This window comes from Colias croceus, chromosome 17 (genome assembly GCF_905220415.1).
Source record: "Colias croceus chromosome 17, ilColCroc2.1".
NCBI classification, from domain to species: Eukaryota; Metazoa; Arthropoda; class Insecta; order Lepidoptera; family Pieridae; genus Colias; species Colias croceus.
In genome coordinates this window covers 6769731-6790122 of record NC_059553.1, presented here as the reverse complement: position 1 = coordinate 6790122, position 20392 = coordinate 6769731, and the positions used below count along the sequence as shown (strand labels likewise).

The following is a 20392-nucleotide window of genomic DNA, read 5'->3' as shown; positions in this document are numbered from 1 at the left end:
ATATAATAATGTAAAATATCGAGTCTTAAAATATAAAAAAATATATCAAAATCTTAGTTGGTAATGTGATCGTTGATTTAAAGCCAATAGAAGAGTATTTTTTGTATAATATAAAGAATAAATCAAGACATAATATTTTAAACTAAAAAATTTCTATTTTTTTGAGATTCTCTATTTATTTATTATCAATTAAATTAATGTTCACTGGCTGGAAACATTACATTTATAAGCTTAAAACTACATAATACATAAATATTTCATTCGAGGACGGAAAATTTTCATTTTATTCAAAACACTTTTATCTTCCAAAATAGGTACTTTGTAAAACATTTGTAAAATTAAATCACTAGATACATAAAAAGTGAAAAAATGTAAAAGTTTACGGCAAAAATAATATGATTATACTTATTTAATGGACTGGTTTTGAGAGAATAAAGTAAAATTATGTACCATAGTCGACAATAGGGCGCCATCTTTATAAAAAATCTTTTTATACAACAAAGTGTCAAATAAAATTCTGTTGTATAAAAAGTTCCACATACTTCAATTTAAAGAAATTAATATTATAAACAACACTCTAATCGTCATTATCAAAATTAAAGTTAGCTAACTTTATCAAATATAACCTGTGCCAATAAAAATCGTAATTTGAATTTGACAGCACACCATCTCGCTCACACACCAACATTTTACAACTCGCCATCCCACTCTCACTTTGATTCTATCCTTCATTGACACATATAACACCTATTTGACGACAATGGTACTAAGTTAAAGTTATTCTAAGTTTACACTGACTGGGCATCGACTTCTTCACCGTAATCTAAGTCGTCGTAACTTAAGTCGTCGTCGATTACTGAATCAGGGGTTTCCTTGCCACCTGGACAAGCCAGGCACCTGAAAAAAGAAAATAGAACAAAATAAGTATACAGTAAGCCACTTATAAAGATTTATGCAAGCAGAGTTGTATCTCTTTTACGAATATATATTTGACGTAAGAAAGATACAAGGAGGTCTATTTTAAGCTACACAAAAATCCCCAATCTTATTATATGTAAGTATGGTACAATTAATGTGAACACTTTGGATCAAAGTAATTACTTAAATACCAGACTTTTATTGCATCTATGCAAGTGAAATAGTCTGTGGCAATATGTTTTCACATCGCCAGCTAATGTTATGTACATGTGAACGATACTGCAGGCAACCAATAGTTTCTTGGCAAGTTGCATATAAAAGCAATAGTTGTAAAAAAAAACAATGCATTAAGATTCTTTTCATGTTAAAATCGTTTCGTGTCACGATGACACCGTTACTATCTTGTATATTATTTAATTATAATAAAAATTATTGATTAAAATTTTGTATTCTATTCTATAGGTCATTAATTTTTCCTTTAATATTAATGATCTATGAAACTTAATACCACCTTTAAAATAGCCCCTTAATAAAATAATACGATTTTGAATAAATAGCACACCTGTGCGACATACGATATCTATCCCGCAGTTTGTATAATGATTTATACATAATAGTATAATATATTTATATATAATATGACGCAACGGCCTTGCGCGTGCGCAGGTGCCTGCTTTATATTCCACATATAACATGTAAACAAGATGACATCTGATTTGAGTAGGCTCTTAAGTTATCTAAACATTTTCTCGAGATTCAAACTATCTATCTTTATGTATGTTTGTCTTGGGAAGGTCAGAGAAAATATAGGTATTTAGTTTTTGTAGTATTGGGTAAACGATTGATGTTTATTTTGATTAAACGTTTGGTTAAATACAAGTTCAAACTTAAATCATAATCTCAAGTGGTAAATTTATCAAAAAATATATTTACTTGTAAATTTGTGTTTTCATTTCATTGAAAGTCTTCAAAGGCTTTTACACATCTCTCTAATAAAAACGAAAGGTACAACATGTATCACAACGAGGATTACGTTATTTCAAATCCACCAAACTAAATAGGTTACAACCTACTCATACCCACAAACATTAAAGCTATTTCGATCCGCTATACAACACAACACACATTACCGCGAATCTGTAACATTACCTGCTCTCATTGATCCCGTAGTATAAACACTTGTCGCCCACGCACTCGCAGCAACCGTCGTGGAACCATCTGAAATTTGTACAGGAATAATTAGGTTTTGTAAGGATTTTTTTCCTGATAAGTAAATTTTTTTACGTTTTTTTTATATTATTTTGTGACTTTTTACGCCACATATTACCTACTTTTATTGTGTGTATCAAATCTTATAAGGATTATTTATGACAGAAAAAAAAATATGTTTCCTTCGAGAATCGAGAACGTTACCCAGCTCAGTCTATAGAACAAAAATTTAAATAATTAGGAATATATTTTATAATAAATTTTCGAAAAATGTATTTAGGAACAATCGTGATACATCCAATGTTTTTGAGGAAAAATTGGAGACATAATGACACCTGGCATCTTCGGCGCGTACTACTATTATAAAGGCGAATTTATTATTGTATTTTAATAACTCTTTCACATGAAATGCACAGATTAGATTTTGATGTTATATGGCACGTTTGATTTAGTTTATGAATTAGAAGAATAAACAAACTATTTAAATATTTAATCATATTCTTTTTTTCAAATACATGATTTTTCATCACATTGATAATACAATACCTGAAGCTATTAGATCCCATGGACCTACAGGACGCCCGGCACTTGTCACACGACATACACTGCGAGAGGAAAGCCACGGTACAGTTGAACGTCACTATATCACGGCTTACCGGCTCCGACTCTTGTTCCACGCTTTCTGTAGACAAATATTGAAAAAAAAAAAATTGTTAAAAATGAGGCCTGCAAGAAATAAAAAAAATCGATTTTTTTAAATGTCTATAATTATATTCAAGAATAAAATAAATACGCAAATAAATAAGCGAGAGAGCGAAGCAAAAATGACGCGATAATTCTTTTATTTATGCCTTAAAATATTTTTTAGTAATATGTCCATCTCAAATTTGAATTTGTTTAAATATACATTAAAGTATGTAACATTTCATATCAGTAAATCATATTAACAACATACATGATACAAATGATACTGAATTCCAGCTACCAAACATTAATTACCGTTACTTTTAAAAGAGATTACATTCCATGTACTTAACATTATTTCAAAGAATTTCATCAACAAACTGTTAAACATAACAGTATTGATAAGAAACAATGTATTTCATTCACTGAGATGGTTTAAACAATATAACGTTTGAATCACAGGAGCAGGTAGCATTCCAGGTTAAGATGACTCATTGCTAACTCAGTAGGGGTCTGATGTTCTGAGAATTAATAATGGATAGTATTTAGATAGTATTGGTTTTTAATGACTGTGAGAAAATAATTATAATGGTGCTTTATCTTTTGAATTGTATTTTTATTATCATTTGATATTTTTTCACTCAATTTTATTCACACTAGATTTCCTAATTCCTATGCACATTAAAATACAATATTTAATATTTTTAACAGTCTTATAGTACTTATTTCCTTTAATAAGGTTGCTTTAAATAAAAATTCTATATCAATTGTAGTATCACATATAACATATGGAAACCTGATAATCTAGCAAAATAATAATCTGCCTTTTCTAGAAAATAGAAAACAGAATTTCTTAGAAATAAGCTGAATTGAGATTATCTATCAATATTTGTCAAACTAAACATTTTCTAATGTACACACTAGTGCCTTTAATTCTGATTTTAAATTATTGCATTTGTATACTAATATGAATTTAAACCTTGACACAGAAAATAGATAGTATAGTAGAATACTACACATTTTTCCGAGATCTGATTTCTGATGGAAGTTTTAATTAAAGTTAGAATACCACTTTGTTATAACTTCCATACATACATCCATGCTAACAAATACATATTACTAGTTCAATTTAAATATTAAATGTATCCGTATATACTTACGAAGGTGGTAAACAAGTTGTTTCTCTGATGCTGGTCTATAAGCTGATATATCAATGTCCACTGGATATGTGATGGACAACCATCTCTGTTGAGGGTCCACATCACTGGTCAGGGCGGCAAAGAGATCAGGTACGTTGTCTGATAACTCTTCTACATAAGATGATTTGGAAAGCTCTGTTTGTGTGTCGTTCGGTTTCGGACACATGTCTAAAAGAAACAAATTGTATATTTATCATTGTATTTTTTAGTTTTTAAAAATGTTAAACATAAGGAAATAATATTTTTTTGTAATAATTTGGCCATTAACTCATTGTGCCCCCAGCGGCCGGGCCCGATCAGTCCACAACACAATAGATTTTCTATTGTGTCTGTGATTCCGGGGGCTGAGTTATTAATAGTATAAACAAAATAGCCATGAATGAAAAACATACTATAGATAATCTTCTGTGAAAATTGTAACTCTATAAAGTTTTTACTTACCAACACAACTGCAGCATTCACTGTACAAGTAACTGAGACAGTTGAAACAATCCTTGCAACACGTACAATCCTTTAGATCACACTTACAAGATTGAGTTAACATACATTTTGAGACAACGCTGGCACAAATAGCCTCATTACAAGCGTAAATTATCGGAACAGCACATAAAAATGCAAAAATAGCATAAAATTTTACTCCCATTTTGAAATAATATTATTAATAAAGTCTGAATGCAATTATTTGTTTGTTTTGGTGAGGAATTCACACACGCACTTCAATATATTATAATGTCAAACAAAACAAATTGCACTATATAATTAATAAGACATGGAACAGACTAAAGTTACAAGATACAACTTATTTCACTGATTTATTTAATATTTTATAATGCTCATCACTGTTTGTGTTGATTTACGTATGAGGAATTATCACGGAATAATTTTTAGTATCCAAATTCGAGCTTTGTAATCAAGTAGTCAACAAGCCAAGCATCAGTCGTCAAATGACATTTGTATTTTGTGAAATGTGAATTGTGATTTGGCATTGGCAGGTAAACTGAAATTCAAATGTCAAGTGTAATGTTGCTACAGGATAAAATCTTACTATCTTATCCACTTGTCCTAAAAAAGTTTCATAATTATTTTATTGTATTCTTAGATCATTATTGTATTATTTAAATTTATTATGTTTTCCTTAGAGCATTAAAACATTAATGCTCTAAGATGTTTTCTAACATTTTTATTGCAGAGAATATGAAATATTTATATTATAATATATATCTTTGTTATAGAGAAATAAGCAGGTCTAAAGAGGTAATCCACAACCGACCGATGCTGGGGTCGGTTTATTTAAAAACTACTTTAGCTAATAGCCAATTTTAGGAGCCCCGCAAAGCGTGGCTCTATCAACCGGGCAAACGTTTGGGAAAAGTAAATTCTCAACAGAATACATCTGCGATTATACATATATGAATTGCAATCATAATCGCAATAATGTAGTGTAACAAAAAAGTACCTATATCTACCTTAAAATATTGCTAGCAAAATATATTGAACTTATTTGTTACGGATTACAATCTCACGAGTTAGATTATAATCTCACGGATTTTACAATATTTCGGCGACAGATCCTTAATTCGTAATTATGATAAAATAATATTTTTATTTTACATTACGACTACAAAACGACGTTGCATTGTTGATACTAATTCATATTATACTCTATTTCCGTGTTTGTGTATCAAACCAGGCAGCTTAGGTACGTAGGCATAAAACAGAACTTCTGGAATAATCTAAAGAATCGGTAAAGTGCGAGTCGGAGTCGAGACACCAGGGATTCCGTAAAGTTTTTTTTTGAGACCTTTTGATTGCTTATCGTGGTGTTCATAATATTTTACTTGTTTTATTCGTTTAATTATTTTTGTGTCTTTACCGAACTCGAATCTCCCCGTCTAATGCCGTAAGTCGTAACTACGCTCACTGTAAAGTTTTTCCTTAATTGCATTTAAATTCCGCATAAATCCAAATATATTTATATCTTGTTTTATTATTATTACAGATGCCCTATATTGTATCTCTTCTATAATCTATATCTTCTGTCTAATAAGTAAGCGTAAAACTAGAGAACGGCTGAACCGATTTCGATAATTATTTTTATACTTAATAATATTCCTTGAAGTACAAGGATGGTTCTTAGGGATACAAAACATGAACATACACCACGGGCGCAGCCGGGGGGACCGCTAGTATGTATAGAAAATACTCGTGTCACAATGCTAGTCACCATACTCCTCCAAAACGGTTGGAACTTGGACTGATTCTCATGAAATTTTGTGTGCCTTTTGGGTATACCGTAGATGTGAGAGTCAACCAACGTCTATTTTTTCATAGGTAGATACCCCTAAGTAACAAGAGTAGGTACCTAAGGCAGAACAACGTTTGCCGGGACAGTTAGTTTTTATATGAACTTGAATTTAATTATATTAAAATTTATAGTGGAAGAAGAAATATATATATAATTATCAGGTAACAGGAGGACGGGCAGGCAGACATACAGACAAAAAGCGAAATCTCAATAGATGGGGCCCCGTTTACCCTTTCGGTAAGGAACTCAAGAAAGTTATATATTTAGAATTGGTATTACTGATAACCATTGTTTGATACATTAAATACCTACATATATTTTGTATACAATAAACAAGGATTATCACTTAATTATGATAAAATTTAAAAAGATAGGAAATTAACCTTATTATTATTTATCAACATATTCTTATATATTTTAATCTGAATATCATTAATTAGTCCTGGGAGGTCGTTGGCAATGACGGTGAGTGAATTTTTTAGGTAAATTATGAAACAAAAAAATCTAAATCTTTCTTCTTAACTATCTACAGCTGTACCCTTTTTGAAATATTATATTTTATACGTCTTCGTCATCAAATAAATAAACATCGGAAATAAACGAATTCTAATTATTTGGAAACATGTTCGCTAAGCGTATCTTCTTCAAATTATCGAGTAAATTTCTGTACATGCCTGGGCCTATTTCTTGCTCAACAGTTTAGTTGTGTTCGAAACCTGCACTGCCTTTTCAATAGCTGACAAAAATAAATTTGTTTTTAAATGATACGAAATAACAGCTAGAAGTATCGTATACTATTTCTCTCTAGCAGTTATAGCCATACATAGGTCGGTCTCATTCACGTACCAAGTAGAATTAAGAGCACAAAACATACACTATTTCGCAGATAAAAGAAATTGTAGCAGTCCTGCTACCACTTATAGCACTCACAAGTGCTTATAAAAACCCCTACTATGCCAGTGGGAGGTCCGTCAATGTCCACCTTTTTGAATGGAAGTGGGATGATATTGCTGCGGAATGTGAACGGTTCCTAGGACCCAAGGGATTCGGCGGCATACAAGTAAGTAAAAATGTTCATTAATTTTATTATTTGTAGCATTAGATAAAATAAAAAACAAAATACAGACGGCATACAGTTTTTTTGCAAACATAGGTTTAGTTTGGTAATATCTGATAAGACATATAGTTTCATATTGTTTAATAAAATAGCTGCAGGTAAATCTGGTTGGTAGTTAGGTATGAATATTATTGATTATTTATTATCTAAAGACGTCTAATCTATTGATGCTAAAATTGGCACCAGTGCACGCGCCGATAAAATAGCAAATCCAGAATTAATTATTTTGCGGCATTTTTATTAGGTACCCACTTGTATGTAGGCATTTTTTTAAATATATTCTTTCTTTTATTTCTTTTTTTGCGCTATCCTTATTCTTCTCACATTTCCTTTCCTACCAGGTTGCCTGGCAGAGATTGCTGTGTAGCAATAAGGCCGCCTATTGTGCAAAATTTTTGTACCTCATGAATTTGTACCACATTTCCTAGTGTTATAAATAAATAAAATAAAATAAATATTTAAATTTTTTAAAGATATCACCCCCCAACGAGAATGTAGTGCTATGGCATGCCAACCGACCCTGGTGGGAGCGGTACCAGCCCTTGTCTTACGTGCTTGTCACACGGTCAGGCAACGAAAGACAATTCGCTGATATGTTGAGGCGATGCAATAATGCAGGAGTACGGTATGCACGATTCTTCGTATTGATCTTAGACTAAAATGTTTGTCTCGTTTATTGGAAAGTTGAAAAAAAAAATTGTTGGATGTATGATTAAAAATATATCTACTTGTAACAAATACTTTTGGTGAGTGGCCATTGGCGGTAATGATATAAAAATAAGATTTTAATACTCTACAACTTGGAGAATTTTACATTTATAATATAAATTTATACAAATACTACTAACACACACAACAACTATTTCAACATTTATAATATGTAAGCATTATATATGTAGCAATATGTAGCACAAGTATTGCATTTTTTTCATTAAAAATAAAATATCTATTTAATCAAGCTTACAGATTTTTTTTTAACAGCTAAACCACGCGACTACAATTTTTATTTATATTCGCAGAGTTTACGTAGATGCAGTGATTAATCACATGACTGGCGAGCCCCCAGAAAACGTTGGAACAGCTGGCAACACAGCGGTGTTCAGGGACTGGTATTACCCCGCTGTACCGTACAGGCGGGAACATTTCAACTGGCCAAACTGCGTTATTGATGGATCCGATTATGTTAACGATGCTTGGAGGGTAGGAAATAAATCTAAAGAAAAAATATTATCAGTCGCAGATTAATGATACAAAGGCGTACTTACTTAGATGATATCATATAATACATTTTACTTGCACATTCTACAATATTTTGCTTTGATTAAACACACGTGTATTTCTGAGTTACTACATATGCATACCACAATTATACCACGATTACCACCTTTCATACCTACCTCAAAGTGTATCCCACTGAAATGATAATAATTAAATTTAATCGACATTATATTCAATAATCATTAATTTTTATCCATCAATTCCTAGGATATTCTTTTCAACAATAATGTTTTCAGGTCCGTAATTGTGAACTAGTCGGACTGAAAGATTTGGACCAATCCAATGAACATGTGAGAAATATGATTGTGAATTTCATGAATAAACTGATTGATTTAGGTGTTGCTGGATTTAGGTAACGTATTTATTCTACATAATATGGTCCACATTTAGCTACATACCTAGCTAACGCTAAAGCGTTATATATTTTAAAAAGTAAAACCTTATTCACACTCTTTACTACAGAATCGACGCAGCAAAACACATGTGGCCAGAAGATTTACGTATCATTTACAATCGTCTTCACAACCTCAACACCGCACATGGATTCCCCCAAAACGCTCGTCCATACATCTACCAAGAAGTCATAGACTATGGAGGCGAAGCTATAAGCCGTGATGAATATACTCCATTAGCAGCGGTGACAGAATTCAAAGCAGGAATGGCATTGAGCAATTCTTTTAGAGGAAACGACCAATTGAGATGGCTAAGAACCTGGGGTACAGGTTGGGGCCTTTTAAACAGTGGTGATGCCTTAACTTTCATTGATAACCACGATAATGAAAGAGGTCACGGCGGTGGTGGAGGTATTCTAACGTACAAGGAGCCACGTCAATATAAGGGTGCTATTGCGTTCTTGCTAGCCCATCCGTATGGAGAACCGCAAATTATGAGCAGTTTCGCGTTCTGGGACTCTGAAGTTGGACCGCCAATGGATAGAAATGGCAATATCATATCTCCCTCAATTAATTCAGTAAGTAGAATTGGAATCGGAGAAAAAAATGACCACATTTCTGTGACAAATTCCATTATTTCCTAGTAAAACATGCTCGTCTGTTAAACATTATTAAAAACTGCGGCTATCTGTTATCATGATTGCAATGCACTAATGTACACATGTTTCAGAGATTGCTATATGAAATTACTTTTTCAAGGATGGTACATGCGGCAACGGCTGGGTTTGCCAACACCGTTGGCGCCAGATCTACGAAATGGTAGCTTTCAGGAATATAGCTGGCAACACTGGCGTTAGTAATTGGTGGGACAACGGCAGCAATCAAATCGCATTCAGTAGAGGCAATAGAGCCTTTATTGCATTCAATAATGAGATCTGGGATTTGAATCAGAGCTTGCAGGTTAGAATTCATAAAATCTAAATAATTATAGGATGTTGTTAAATGCGCGTGTAACGAATTTTCCTCCTTTTTTTGAGTTTTTTTTTAATTTAACTTAATTATTGACCAAGTTTTAATTAATATTCATATACAAGTCCTGAAGACATTTTTAAAAACAAATAAAAAATTTTTTTTGGTTTCAATTCAATTTTTGTTTTGCAAAAAAAATCCAACAGCGTGGATAATTTCTACAAACAGTTTTAACAATTCAAAGTTCATTTTGTATGTAAGAACAAATCGTTTTTATCCTCGCAAAAATCAATCGATATCAAGATAAAGAAAAAGTTATTAATTCTTTCAGACTGGTCTCCCAGCGGGTAGATATTGCGATGTGATATCTGGAAGTAAAGTGAACAATTCTTGCCGCGGCAAAACTGTAACAGTCGGAAATGATGGCCGCGCACAAATATATGTTGGAGCTCACGAATACGACCTTATGTTGGCAATCCATGTCGGAGCAGAGGTAAATTTAAAATTTGAAAAAAAGATCTTTTTCGGAAAAAAAAAATATTTTTTAATTTTCCAAGGCCCGTCTAAGATACCTTTGTGAAACATCCTATGTCAAAAAATTCAGCACTGTGTTATTTTAGACGTTGATTAAACTCATTTCTAAAGCTGTTAATTGCTGAGGCAATATAAAAGAGTATAAAGATTATAAAAAACGTTGGATAGTCTTATAATTCGTGTATGTTTTCTTTTGTATTTTCTGTGGTTACGCACTTATGACCACGAATATTTGATTTATAAGAAAGTTAATGTTTCGTTCTTTTAAAATAAATATTCTTTTTTTCAGAGTCGGCTGTAAGCGGAATCCACATAAAATCGGAACGAAGAAACACGTCTTGTTATAGTGTAAATACATCTTCGAGTACATATTGATCATAAAGTATTAAATTAAATTAAATCTAGTGTTCCGATAATTCTGTTGTCTATTTTGTACACCCTTTCTCCATAGTATATCCATATATCATATCAAATCTATATGTCTATACCCTATCTATTTCAACATCTATGTAACATATTATTATAGTAAAAATCGTCTTAATTCTAAGCTTACCACCCGCGGCTTCACCTGCTTTGTCTACACTCTACACCCTAATAAATTATATACTAAAACCTTTTTTTTAATCACTCTATCTATTAAAAAAACCGTATCAAAATCAGTTGCGTAGTCTTAAAGATTTAAACATAGAAAAGGACATAGGGACAGAGAAAGCGACTTTGTTTTTAGTATGCTTTGATTTGTTAGATTTGCCTCCACTTGAAAAAAAATTGTTAAATTCATAGAAAAAGTCTATCCCAGGCTCAAGCAGATATACGATATTTGAGAAAAACTATGTCCACTCTTAAATGGAAAGTAGTGTAATTAATTATTATTACGTGTAATTATTATTTGAAATACAAAGATAAACAACGTCTTTATTTTGCTTACTCGAGGTTGAAAAAAGGGGGAACTAAACTGGTTTCCATATTTTAATAAGAATAGGATCTGAACATAGAAAAGGACATAGGGACAGAGAAAGCGACTTTGTTTTTAGTATGCTTTGATTTGTTAGATTTGCCTCCACTTGAAAAAAAATTGTTAAATTCATAGAAAAAGTCTATCCCAGGCTCAAGCAGATATACGATATTTTAGAATAACTATGTCCACTCTTAAATGGAAAGTAGTGTAATTAATTATTATTACGTGTAATTATTATTTGAAATACAAAGATAAACAACGTCTTTATTTGGCTTACTCGAGGTTGAAAAAAGGGGGAACTAAACTGGTTTCCATATTTTAATAAGAATAGGATCTGGTCATAAATAACGATAGTTATAGTTCTCTATCTCTCTACTTGTTGTAGCGTTTTTTTATTTCGGCTCTGCAGGTAATTTTATTTGAAATGTCAATACGGATATCTAGAGTCAGACGAAGCCACGAAGGTGGTGTTTTATTTCTCCTATTAATCACTACATATTTTTTTTTGTTTTAATCTATAAACAAAAGCTTTATAATGCAACCGAATACCGGTTTTTCTAGCTTAAAAGGTCTTAAGTGAATTTTGAGATGATCCAAAATCTCACTCTCTTTAGATACTTACAGCTACATCACAGATTACAAAATAGCATATCCTTAGCAATTGAATCAAAAGCCTTAAACGTGACGTAACAATTCGATTCCGACCTCGTGCCAAAAGTGTAGGAAAACGAAACCTGCGTGACTAGTCTACAAAACACGCCCGCCACACCCGCGCCGGCGCCGCGGCACTATTGGCCGGCATTTGTCGTGAAACAAGATGGCACTACGCTCGCAGCTCCTCCGCATCGGTATGTATTTATTTATTTACGTTTTTTATTAGCTGTTTAGTACAATTTGATACATAATTAGGGGAATTTTTTGAAGTGTTAAGGTGGTATAAAACAAGATGTCAATGACTTTATTTTTTAATTGGATTATGGGAACATGATTCTCTAATCATATAAATCGATAATATTCTTATAACATTAAAGTACCTATCTATTATTTAAGCAATACATATAACATTTAGGTATCTATTATTTTAAACAATGTTCCTAGACTATAAATGTTATGAGCATAAAGTGTCAATAACAATGGTTTAAGCCTGATGACTGATAACGTGTAACAGTTAAGTCTAAACTCTAGGTTTAAGTAATTACTTACTGTTTATAAAACAATATTGCAATTACATTTAAATAGCGAAATGATTATATTTGTAAACACAAACAAGTTTCCACATTTGTATTGGAAACTGCGAAAAGGCTCTACCTACTTTGTATTGAATTAACTCCAAATTGTCGCGACAGTCGAACGACCTTGGCGGTAAATAATACGATTTGCACATGTTATAATCTCGTTTTTCGTTTACATTACTTATCACGTACTCTGTTTTGTTGTCTTTGGAATTAGGATCAATATGATATAGTATTTTATATGGAGTAAACAAAAAAAAAAAACAAAAAGACTCTATCTTAAATATAATATTAGCTTTTAATATCTACCTACTCATACAAAAATAGTTTGGTTCTAGAAACAATATTGCATTTCATTCTATCTATTTGTGTATACGGACGATCCAAGGACGATCTTGTTTCACAAACGTCAACTTAAAATGGTAATAATCTATACATATAATAAATCTGTAGAAGGGTCAATTCTGTACATTGAAAATATTGAAAAAATAACTAGCAGGGGGTGTTACTGGATCGATACCAAACCCAAATATGTGATTAAAAAAATTTTTGTCTGTCTGCCTGTCTGTCTGTCTGTATGTGAAGACATCACGTGAAAACTACCGGTTCGATTTCGATGAAACTTGGTATAATTATACCTTATTATCCTGGGCGTAAAATAGGATACTTTTTATCCTGGAAAAATACGTAGAAAAAAAATTAATCTCAATTTTTCAGTTATCCATAGACGTTGTTCTGTAGTAGGTACCGCGAACACACGTTGCGTATTATTATAGACCTAGCCGTATTTGGGTCCAATAGATATTTATAAGATGTCATTGTCCGAGTTACTCAAAATGGAGAAATAAACCATCCACGCAAAGACCGACATCCGCGCGGACGGAGTCGCGGGCGGAAGCTAGTAGAGAATAAACTTCTGTATAAAAACTCTAGAATAAAATAGGTATTTAAACCGGCTCTTTTGTTTTCATTCACGTTACACACTTATTTACGAGTGAATCGAAAACTATGTAGAAAATGTAAAAAATGTAACATTTACTATAAATTGACAGAATAAAAGAGTTAAACTCACACTTTTGCGTGTAACGTGTTTATGTATGGTTTCACTACATGGTACACATCTCCATCGTGTTTCTTTTCTTTACTCGAAACATATTATTACACCTACCTAGTTGTTACTAACTTTCAATACTGTACTCAGTAATATAGTTATATACCTACGTCATAATATTATGTATTGTTATGTGTACTTTCAGCATACAATGGCCAACAAGCCCGTTGCTTGCACGAATTGAAATCCAAAGAGAGAGCCGGTGTAGAGAAACTACGGGAGGTGCTGGAAGACCGACTGAAGGAAATCAAGAGAGCCAAGACTTGGAAACATGAACGCGTCATCACATCGCCGCAGGATAGAAAGGTAATTTAAAAATAATTTAAATATCCTCATCAACCAACTTATAAAAATATATAATAAGTATTCAAAATTGCTAATAATTGCTATAATGCCGTAGAACCAAATCTAGGATCTAATTTAATATTTTTATTAAAGCCTTAAAACTAATCTAGTTAAGTCATTAACGATTAACGTGACTAAAACCTTACAAAATCGAGTATCGTATATCATAGATATATAAAACGCGAAAGTGGCACTATTCCTACGTCATACTATTTGGAGGTAATTAAACACTTCCGGTAATATGAGCGCATTGTTTTAGGCAACAATTCCTTTTTTAATATTTACATAGTACATACAGACTTAATACACAGGTACTACGTAGTAAGCTAATTTATACAATATTTATCTAACTGTGTCTAAAGAAATAACAGATATATAAACATTAATGTTTTAACAGATATATTATAAAATATACAATATAAGTATAAATATTAATAACAGATATTATATAAATAAGTATTAATTATATTTGTTGAGCGTGACTAGATATTCGCGTGGTGGTTTGAAAACATAATATATAAAGCAATTATGATATTGAAAAGAAAGCGTGAAAATTGTAATTAAATTTTTCGACGCATCCCACTTGATAGGCTTTTAAGAAAAAGAAGGTATATAATTTATTATTATTGCATCGTTTTCCGACAAATCAAAATTAGAAATTATTGTTAAAACTCTCACGCTCTAAAAATTAAAAAATACAAACATCTGCTTGAATATTTTCGAATTATTCCTTTAAAATTGTTAATTAAATGTCAGTTATTGATACACTCTGCATATTAATTAGGACAACGGATGATGATAACAAATACTAAGTTATTCGACGAATTCGTAACATTGACACGATTGTTCAATAATTTGCAATATTTAACTGATTATTATTTTAGGTGACGGTCAAGGGAGCCGATGGAGAATTTTTAAATTTCTGTGCGAATAATTACCTAGGATTATCGGTAAGTTATAAATATTTATAAATTTATAAGTTATAAATATATTTTATATTATTTTCTTGAATAATATTTTGAGTTTTTTTTAAGTAACTATGTACTAATTACTTTTTTGAACTATAGAATCACCCTGAAGTCGTTAAAGCAGCTCAAGATAGTGCGAACAAATATGGAGCCGGTCTCAGCTCAGTTCGTTTTATTTGCGGTACACAGAGTATTCATAAGGTAAGAACACAATGAATAATTCGTAGGTACCATATAATATTAAGTAAAAAGTGAAGCCAAATATATTGACCCTGTTCAAGACGGGGATGTTTTGATTATCAATTAACAATGTACCTACGATAAACGATACGATAACTTTTGAAGGCTGCCTTCCCTACCTACATAATATTATCCATTACGATTACCATTTTTATTGAAGATTTTCTCAGTTCGTATTGAGGGAATTGGGTTATCATATTATTTGAGTATAAAAACACTTGAGAATAAGTTTTACGACAGTTTCACTTTACTTATTTCTTTAAAGAAGAGCAAGGTCATAAAAATATACGAAGATGACATTAAATTCCATAAATCTTACTAAGTTACAATTACTTCTTCTCAATACATAAAATATGCAATCTATACTTCCAGGAATTAGAAGACCGTCTCTCAAAATTCCACGGACGGGAAGATACAATACTGTACGGTTCATGTTTCGACGCAAATGCCGGTCTTTTCGAGTCCATGTTGACTCCAGAAGACGCGGTCTTCTCCGACGCATTGAACCACGCTTCCATAATTGACGGTATACGGCTGTGTAAGGCGCAGAAATACCGATATCCTCATAGAGATTTAAGTGGTAAGTTGTTTAAACATTCCTGAAACTTATACCTGATCATTTACTAATTTTGCAAATAAACGCGTAGTCTGAATAACTTCATTGTGCCTGTTTATTATGAGGTAGACAAAATGTGCTCGAAGATTGGCCAATGGACTGTGCGTAATTCGTGAATAAACACTTATAACTTTTTATTCTAGAACTAGAACACCTCCTGGCCCATAGTGAAGCCCGTGTAAAGTTGATAGTAACCGATGGCGTGTTCTCTATGGACGGTACAGTCGCACCCATCAACGGTTTGAGAGATCTGGCCGATAAGTACAGAGCATTGCTTGCTGTTGATGACAGCCATGCGACTGGCTTCTTTGGAGAGACGGGAAGGTAATAATATTGTGTTTATTCAGATTAATTAGGAGCCTAGACTCTTTATTAAACGGCTATTTAAGATCTTTAAATCTTCCGATATCACAGGGCTGTATGATAGAGATCACGTATTTGGTGTGTAATAAAGAATTTAATTATGAGTTGAACTGACTGCAAAACTTTATATAGTTTCGTAACACCTAAAGAAGGTAGTATATAGCCTATAGGTATGTTTATAAACAAATACCTACATAGATATAAATACCAAGGACATGTAAGGTCCATTCGAAAACAGGAAAGTGCATTGGCATTTATGTTTTGTACAGCGCATTTAAATAGGACGTACTCATAAAGAAGATAATCGTTGGTCAACCGCCAGTATAATTTTTTCCTACTCGGAAATCATTTGATCCCGAACTAAAATTCTCATAGAGTAGGATCTTTCGGCCAACTTTACTAAATTTCTAGTGTCCAGATTAATTGATTGTTTGAAAACGTAACATCCATACTAATATTATAAATGCGAAAGTAACTCTGTCTGTCTGTCTGTCTGTTACTCAATCACGCCTAAACTACTGAACCAATTTGCATGAAATTTGGTATAGAGATATTTTGATACCCAAGAAAGGACATAGGCTACTTTTTATTGCGAAATACGTACCACGGACGAGGCCGGGGCGGACCGCTAGTAAATCTATAAATAAATAAAATAAAAGTTTATTTATTTGCCTTCACAACTTAAACTATTACAATGGAACAAAATATGTAAACGTGAATCTATACTAATATTATAAAGCTGAAGAATTTGTTTGTTTGTTTGAACGCGCTAATCTCGGGAACGACTGGTCCGATTTTAAAAATTCTTTATTTGTTAGATAGCCCATTTATCGAGGAAGGCTATATATCATCACGCTGAGACCAACAGGAGCGGAGCCACGCGGGTGAAACCGCGCACACGGCTAGTATATTATAAAGTTAAGTTTAAAAAATATTTCTTACCAGGGGAACAGAAGAATACTGCGGTCTCATGGGCGCAGCGGATATAATCTGCTCGACTCTTGGCAAGGCAGTGAGTGGAGCCGCGGGAGGCTACACCACCGGGCCGAAGGAACTCGTCACTTTGCTGAGGAATGTGTCCAGACCGTATCTGTTCTCTAATGCTCCTCCTCCACCTGTTGTTGGCGCTTCTTTGAAGGTGAAATTGGATATATAGTTATATTTATAGTAGTTAAAGTCAGTTTTGAGATTGAGACATTAACAAAAAAATGATGTAAAGCATTTATTGAATCAATTTACTCACCGAGTTAAATATACTAGAACCTTATTAGCACAGTATAAATATGGAATTATAATACTGTTGATGATGTAATTTTTTGATTTGTACTTGTCCGTCTTTTCTCCCAACATACCTGTATACAAACTAATTTCCTGCTTTTATGTACATAACATTTGCAGTGCATACATTGCACCTCTGTTGAAATAATACACCAAGATAACAAAAAAATCATTAAAAAGAAGATGAATAACAAAGCTTCTCATCTTTTTCTTCAGGCCCTCGATTTAGTAGAACACAGCAATGAACTCAGACAGCGTCTCCACGCGAACACCAAACTGTTCCGCGAAGGCATGAAGCAAGCTGGCCTGGTAGTGGCGGGAGATGGCCATCCGATCTGCCCAGTGATGGTGGGAGAAGCTCCACTCGCTGTGGAACTGGCTTCGGGAATGTTACGTAAGTTTTAGTAGAACTTGTGTGATCAATTAGTTGTAAACTTAGTTGTAAAGTTCTATTTCAGAAATATTTTAGTTACCTTTTACTATATAATTATTAATATATTATAATTACTATACTTTTAATATACACAATATTTCTTTTTTATAAATGAAGAGAAAATGACGAATGTGTCCTATTTATAATAATTTATTTTAACTAATGTGTCCTGATCATAATATAAAGTAAATAATGTCAATAGTTTATTTGAATATTTAACAATTAACGTTCAAACAGTGTGACTTTCTCCCAGGTCTTATCTATAATTCCTAAACAACAGAATCTATTGTATTTACTTGAACTCCTAATGATACATAGATACCCGAAAACACAATTTAGAATTTCACAATAAATTTGACTATAATATCAATTTTATTTCCAGTAAAAGGAATCTACGTGGTAGCATTCAGTTACCCCGTAGTACCGAAGGGTCAAGCGCGAGTGCGCGTACAGATCAGCGCAGCTCACACCACAGACGACGTAAAAAAGGCCGTCAACGCATTTGCGGAGGTCGCTCAGAAAATTGGACTCATCAAAAAATAGATGTAATTTTATAAGACTGCTGAACGAATATGATCTTTATTTTGTATGCTATAAATATGTATTTTGCATGTGTACTTGATCTTTATTTTGTATAGAATATATTTTGTGCAAATGCATTTCATACATTCCTATCATGTACTTATGATGTAAATACATTTTTTATCTGTTTTTTTTTTGTTTTTTTTTGGCATTTTGCTCTTCACCTGAACGCAAAGCAATGGAAAAGTTAAGTAAATAAATAGGCGTACAATCAATAAATGTCTTAAAAATAAACAGAAATGCTTTTTCCATTTGGCGAGGTTACTGTAGGATACGTAATTAATTAATAAACAATTATTAGGACTCGTTAAAAATAAGAAGTGCACAGTATATGTACTTATTATAATATTATCTGTGGCATGAACATTGTCATTTTTACTATCATCCAACTATCACCATATCTCCCGTTACAAGCAAAAAAAAAAGTTAGAAAAATAAAACACAATGTATAATAATTATTGATCTATTAACAATAATTTATTACAATAAAATCCACACACGACAACTCAGTAACACGCAGCGGACCTCTTACTAGCTAAATAGATTTATTTATTTACATTGGTATCGAGTTCTCACTCATTTGTTATTGCAATAATCACTGCACACATCGCTCGGTTACATACATCGCTACATATTTATTAAATTAAATTATTCATTATTATACTGAGAAAAAAAAATATCACTAATTATTTGTGAAAAATCTATTTTACGCTAAAATACAGAGTCGGGCGCTGTACATTTTAAAAACTCATATTTTAAAGGTTTTAAAACTCTTGTCAAGCTTTAATATAAAAAAAGAAGTGTGACACTCGGGGACTGCCGCGGTAAAGGTATTGCATGCAATGCCTTCAAGCCACACCTCCGCCCGTCGGAGTGGGGAGCGTGAGGTTTTTTCGTTACGGAATTTCTCGATTCGGTCTCCGCGCTCAAGGCCCGCGATAGAAGCTATGCAATAGATTAAAAGAAATTCCAGGCTAATGAAATCAAAATTTATGATAGTATATAAATATAACACAATATTTGTTAAAACGTAAATCTATAAACATTGAGATGTAGTGATTCAATAATCTGATAATATTTTTGTGACCGTTACACACTATAATCTAAATTGTAAGGCATTTTTCATATTCGGTCATTTAAAATACGAATTCGTCGACAATTTTTTGTATACTCTATAAAGGCATGAGTTAAAATTTTACCGAGAGCATCTCTTAAATTTAGCTATAACAAAATATGTCACTAACCTAGCTTACTATTTTGGGACATTTAAATTTTTTTATATACTATTAAACTACATTTGATAATGTTGCGAAGTATGTAAACGAGCTTAGGTGACTATCATACATCAATTTGTGGACTTTAACCCTAGTGCATAGAGTTACGAATTAATATTTATTTAAAAATATCAAACCGGGCAACTGTTTCGCCACCAGAGACACCTTTTCTTTGCTATAAACCTCACGGAGCCCGATACCTTTCCAAAGAATGCAAAACCGTGGAAATCGGTTCGTGTATTCTGGAGTTATAGCGTCAGGAAGGAAAACCCGACTTATTTTTATATAGTAGATTTAACTTTTTATTGGACCACAACAAACTTTTTTATTTCGTTTTATAGCATTCAGATGATATTTTATAAATAAGATGTTTTTTAATAATTGAAA

The 20392-nt window shown here is 32.4% G+C and overlaps 3 protein-coding genes across 3 annotated transcripts; 2 read left to right on the top strand and 1 right to left on the bottom strand.

Moving 5' to 3' along the window:
• Nucleotides 1-249: 249 nt before the first annotated feature.
• Nucleotides 250-4969, bottom strand: LOC123699199 (protein twisted gastrulation). Its single transcript, XM_045646095.1, has 5 exons — nucleotides 4452-4969; nucleotides 3972-4178; nucleotides 2674-2809; nucleotides 2068-2136; nucleotides 250-897 (listed from the first exon to the last, which is right to left on the bottom strand). The coding sequence occupies exons 1-5, from the start codon at nucleotides 4651-4653 to the stop codon at nucleotides 789-791; spliced, it is 723 nt and encodes a 240-aa protein (XP_045502051.1). The 5' UTR covers nucleotides 4654-4969; the 3' UTR covers nucleotides 250-788.
• Nucleotides 4970-6774: 1805 nt separating this feature from the next.
• On the top strand, nucleotides 6775-11021 carry LOC123699311 (alpha-amylase A-like). Its single transcript, XM_045646237.1, has 9 exons — nucleotides 6775-6780; nucleotides 7202-7375; nucleotides 7906-8057; nucleotides 8452-8632; nucleotides 8947-9062; nucleotides 9173-9680; nucleotides 9862-10062; nucleotides 10403-10564; nucleotides 10895-11021. The coding sequence occupies exons 1-9, from the start codon at nucleotides 6775-6777 to the stop codon at nucleotides 10904-10906; spliced, it is 1512 nt and encodes a 503-aa protein (XP_045502193.1). The 3' UTR covers nucleotides 10907-11021.
• A 1286-nt stretch (nucleotides 11022-12307) lies between these two features.
• On the top strand, nucleotides 12308-18862 carry LOC123699380 (2-amino-3-ketobutyrate coenzyme A ligase, mitochondrial). Its single transcript, XM_045646321.1, has 9 exons — nucleotides 12308-12411; nucleotides 14052-14212; nucleotides 15136-15201; nucleotides 15319-15420; nucleotides 15832-16039; nucleotides 16219-16399; nucleotides 17384-17576; nucleotides 17933-18110; nucleotides 18532-18862. Exons 1-9 carry the CDS (start codon nucleotides 12381-12383, stop codon nucleotides 18690-18692), a joined length of 1281 nt encoding a protein of 426 aa, XP_045502277.1. The 5' UTR covers nucleotides 12308-12380; the 3' UTR covers nucleotides 18693-18862.
• The last annotated feature ends 1530 nt before the right edge of the window (nucleotides 18863-20392 follow it).

Bases quoted from the DNA above. Each gene is read 5' to 3' on its own strand.
- LOC123699311 (XM_045646237.1), top strand. The intron at 8,058-8,451 runs GTATGCACGATT...TTATATTCGCAG, and splicing joins TGCAATAATGCAGGAGTACG to AGTTTACGTAGATGCAGTGA. The intron at 8,633-8,946 runs GTAGGAAATAAA...TAATGTTTTCAG, and splicing joins ATGTTAACGATGCTTGGAGG to GTCCGTAATTGTGAACTAGT.
- LOC123699199 (XM_045646095.1), bottom strand. From the start codon at position 4,653: ATGGGAGTAAAATTTTATGCTATTTTTGCATTTTTATGTGCTGTTCCG. The intron at 2,810-3,971 runs GTAAGTATATAC...ATTTGTCTACAG, and splicing joins ACAACTTGTTTACCACCTTC to AAAGCGTGGAACAAGAGTCG. The intron at 2,137-2,673 runs GTATTGTATTAT...TACAAATTTCAG, and splicing joins ATGGGATCTAATAGCTTCAG to ATGGTTCCACGACGGTTGCT.
- LOC123699380 (XM_045646321.1), top strand. From the start codon at position 12,381: ATGGCACTACGCTCGCAGCTCCTCCGCATCG. The intron at 12,412-14,051 runs GTATGTATTTAT...GTGTACTTTCAG, and splicing joins CTCGCAGCTCCTCCGCATCG to CATACAATGGCCAACAAGCC. The intron at 15,421-15,831 runs GTAAGAACACAA...CTATACTTCCAG, and splicing joins GTACACAGAGTATTCATAAG to GAATTAGAAGACCGTCTCTC.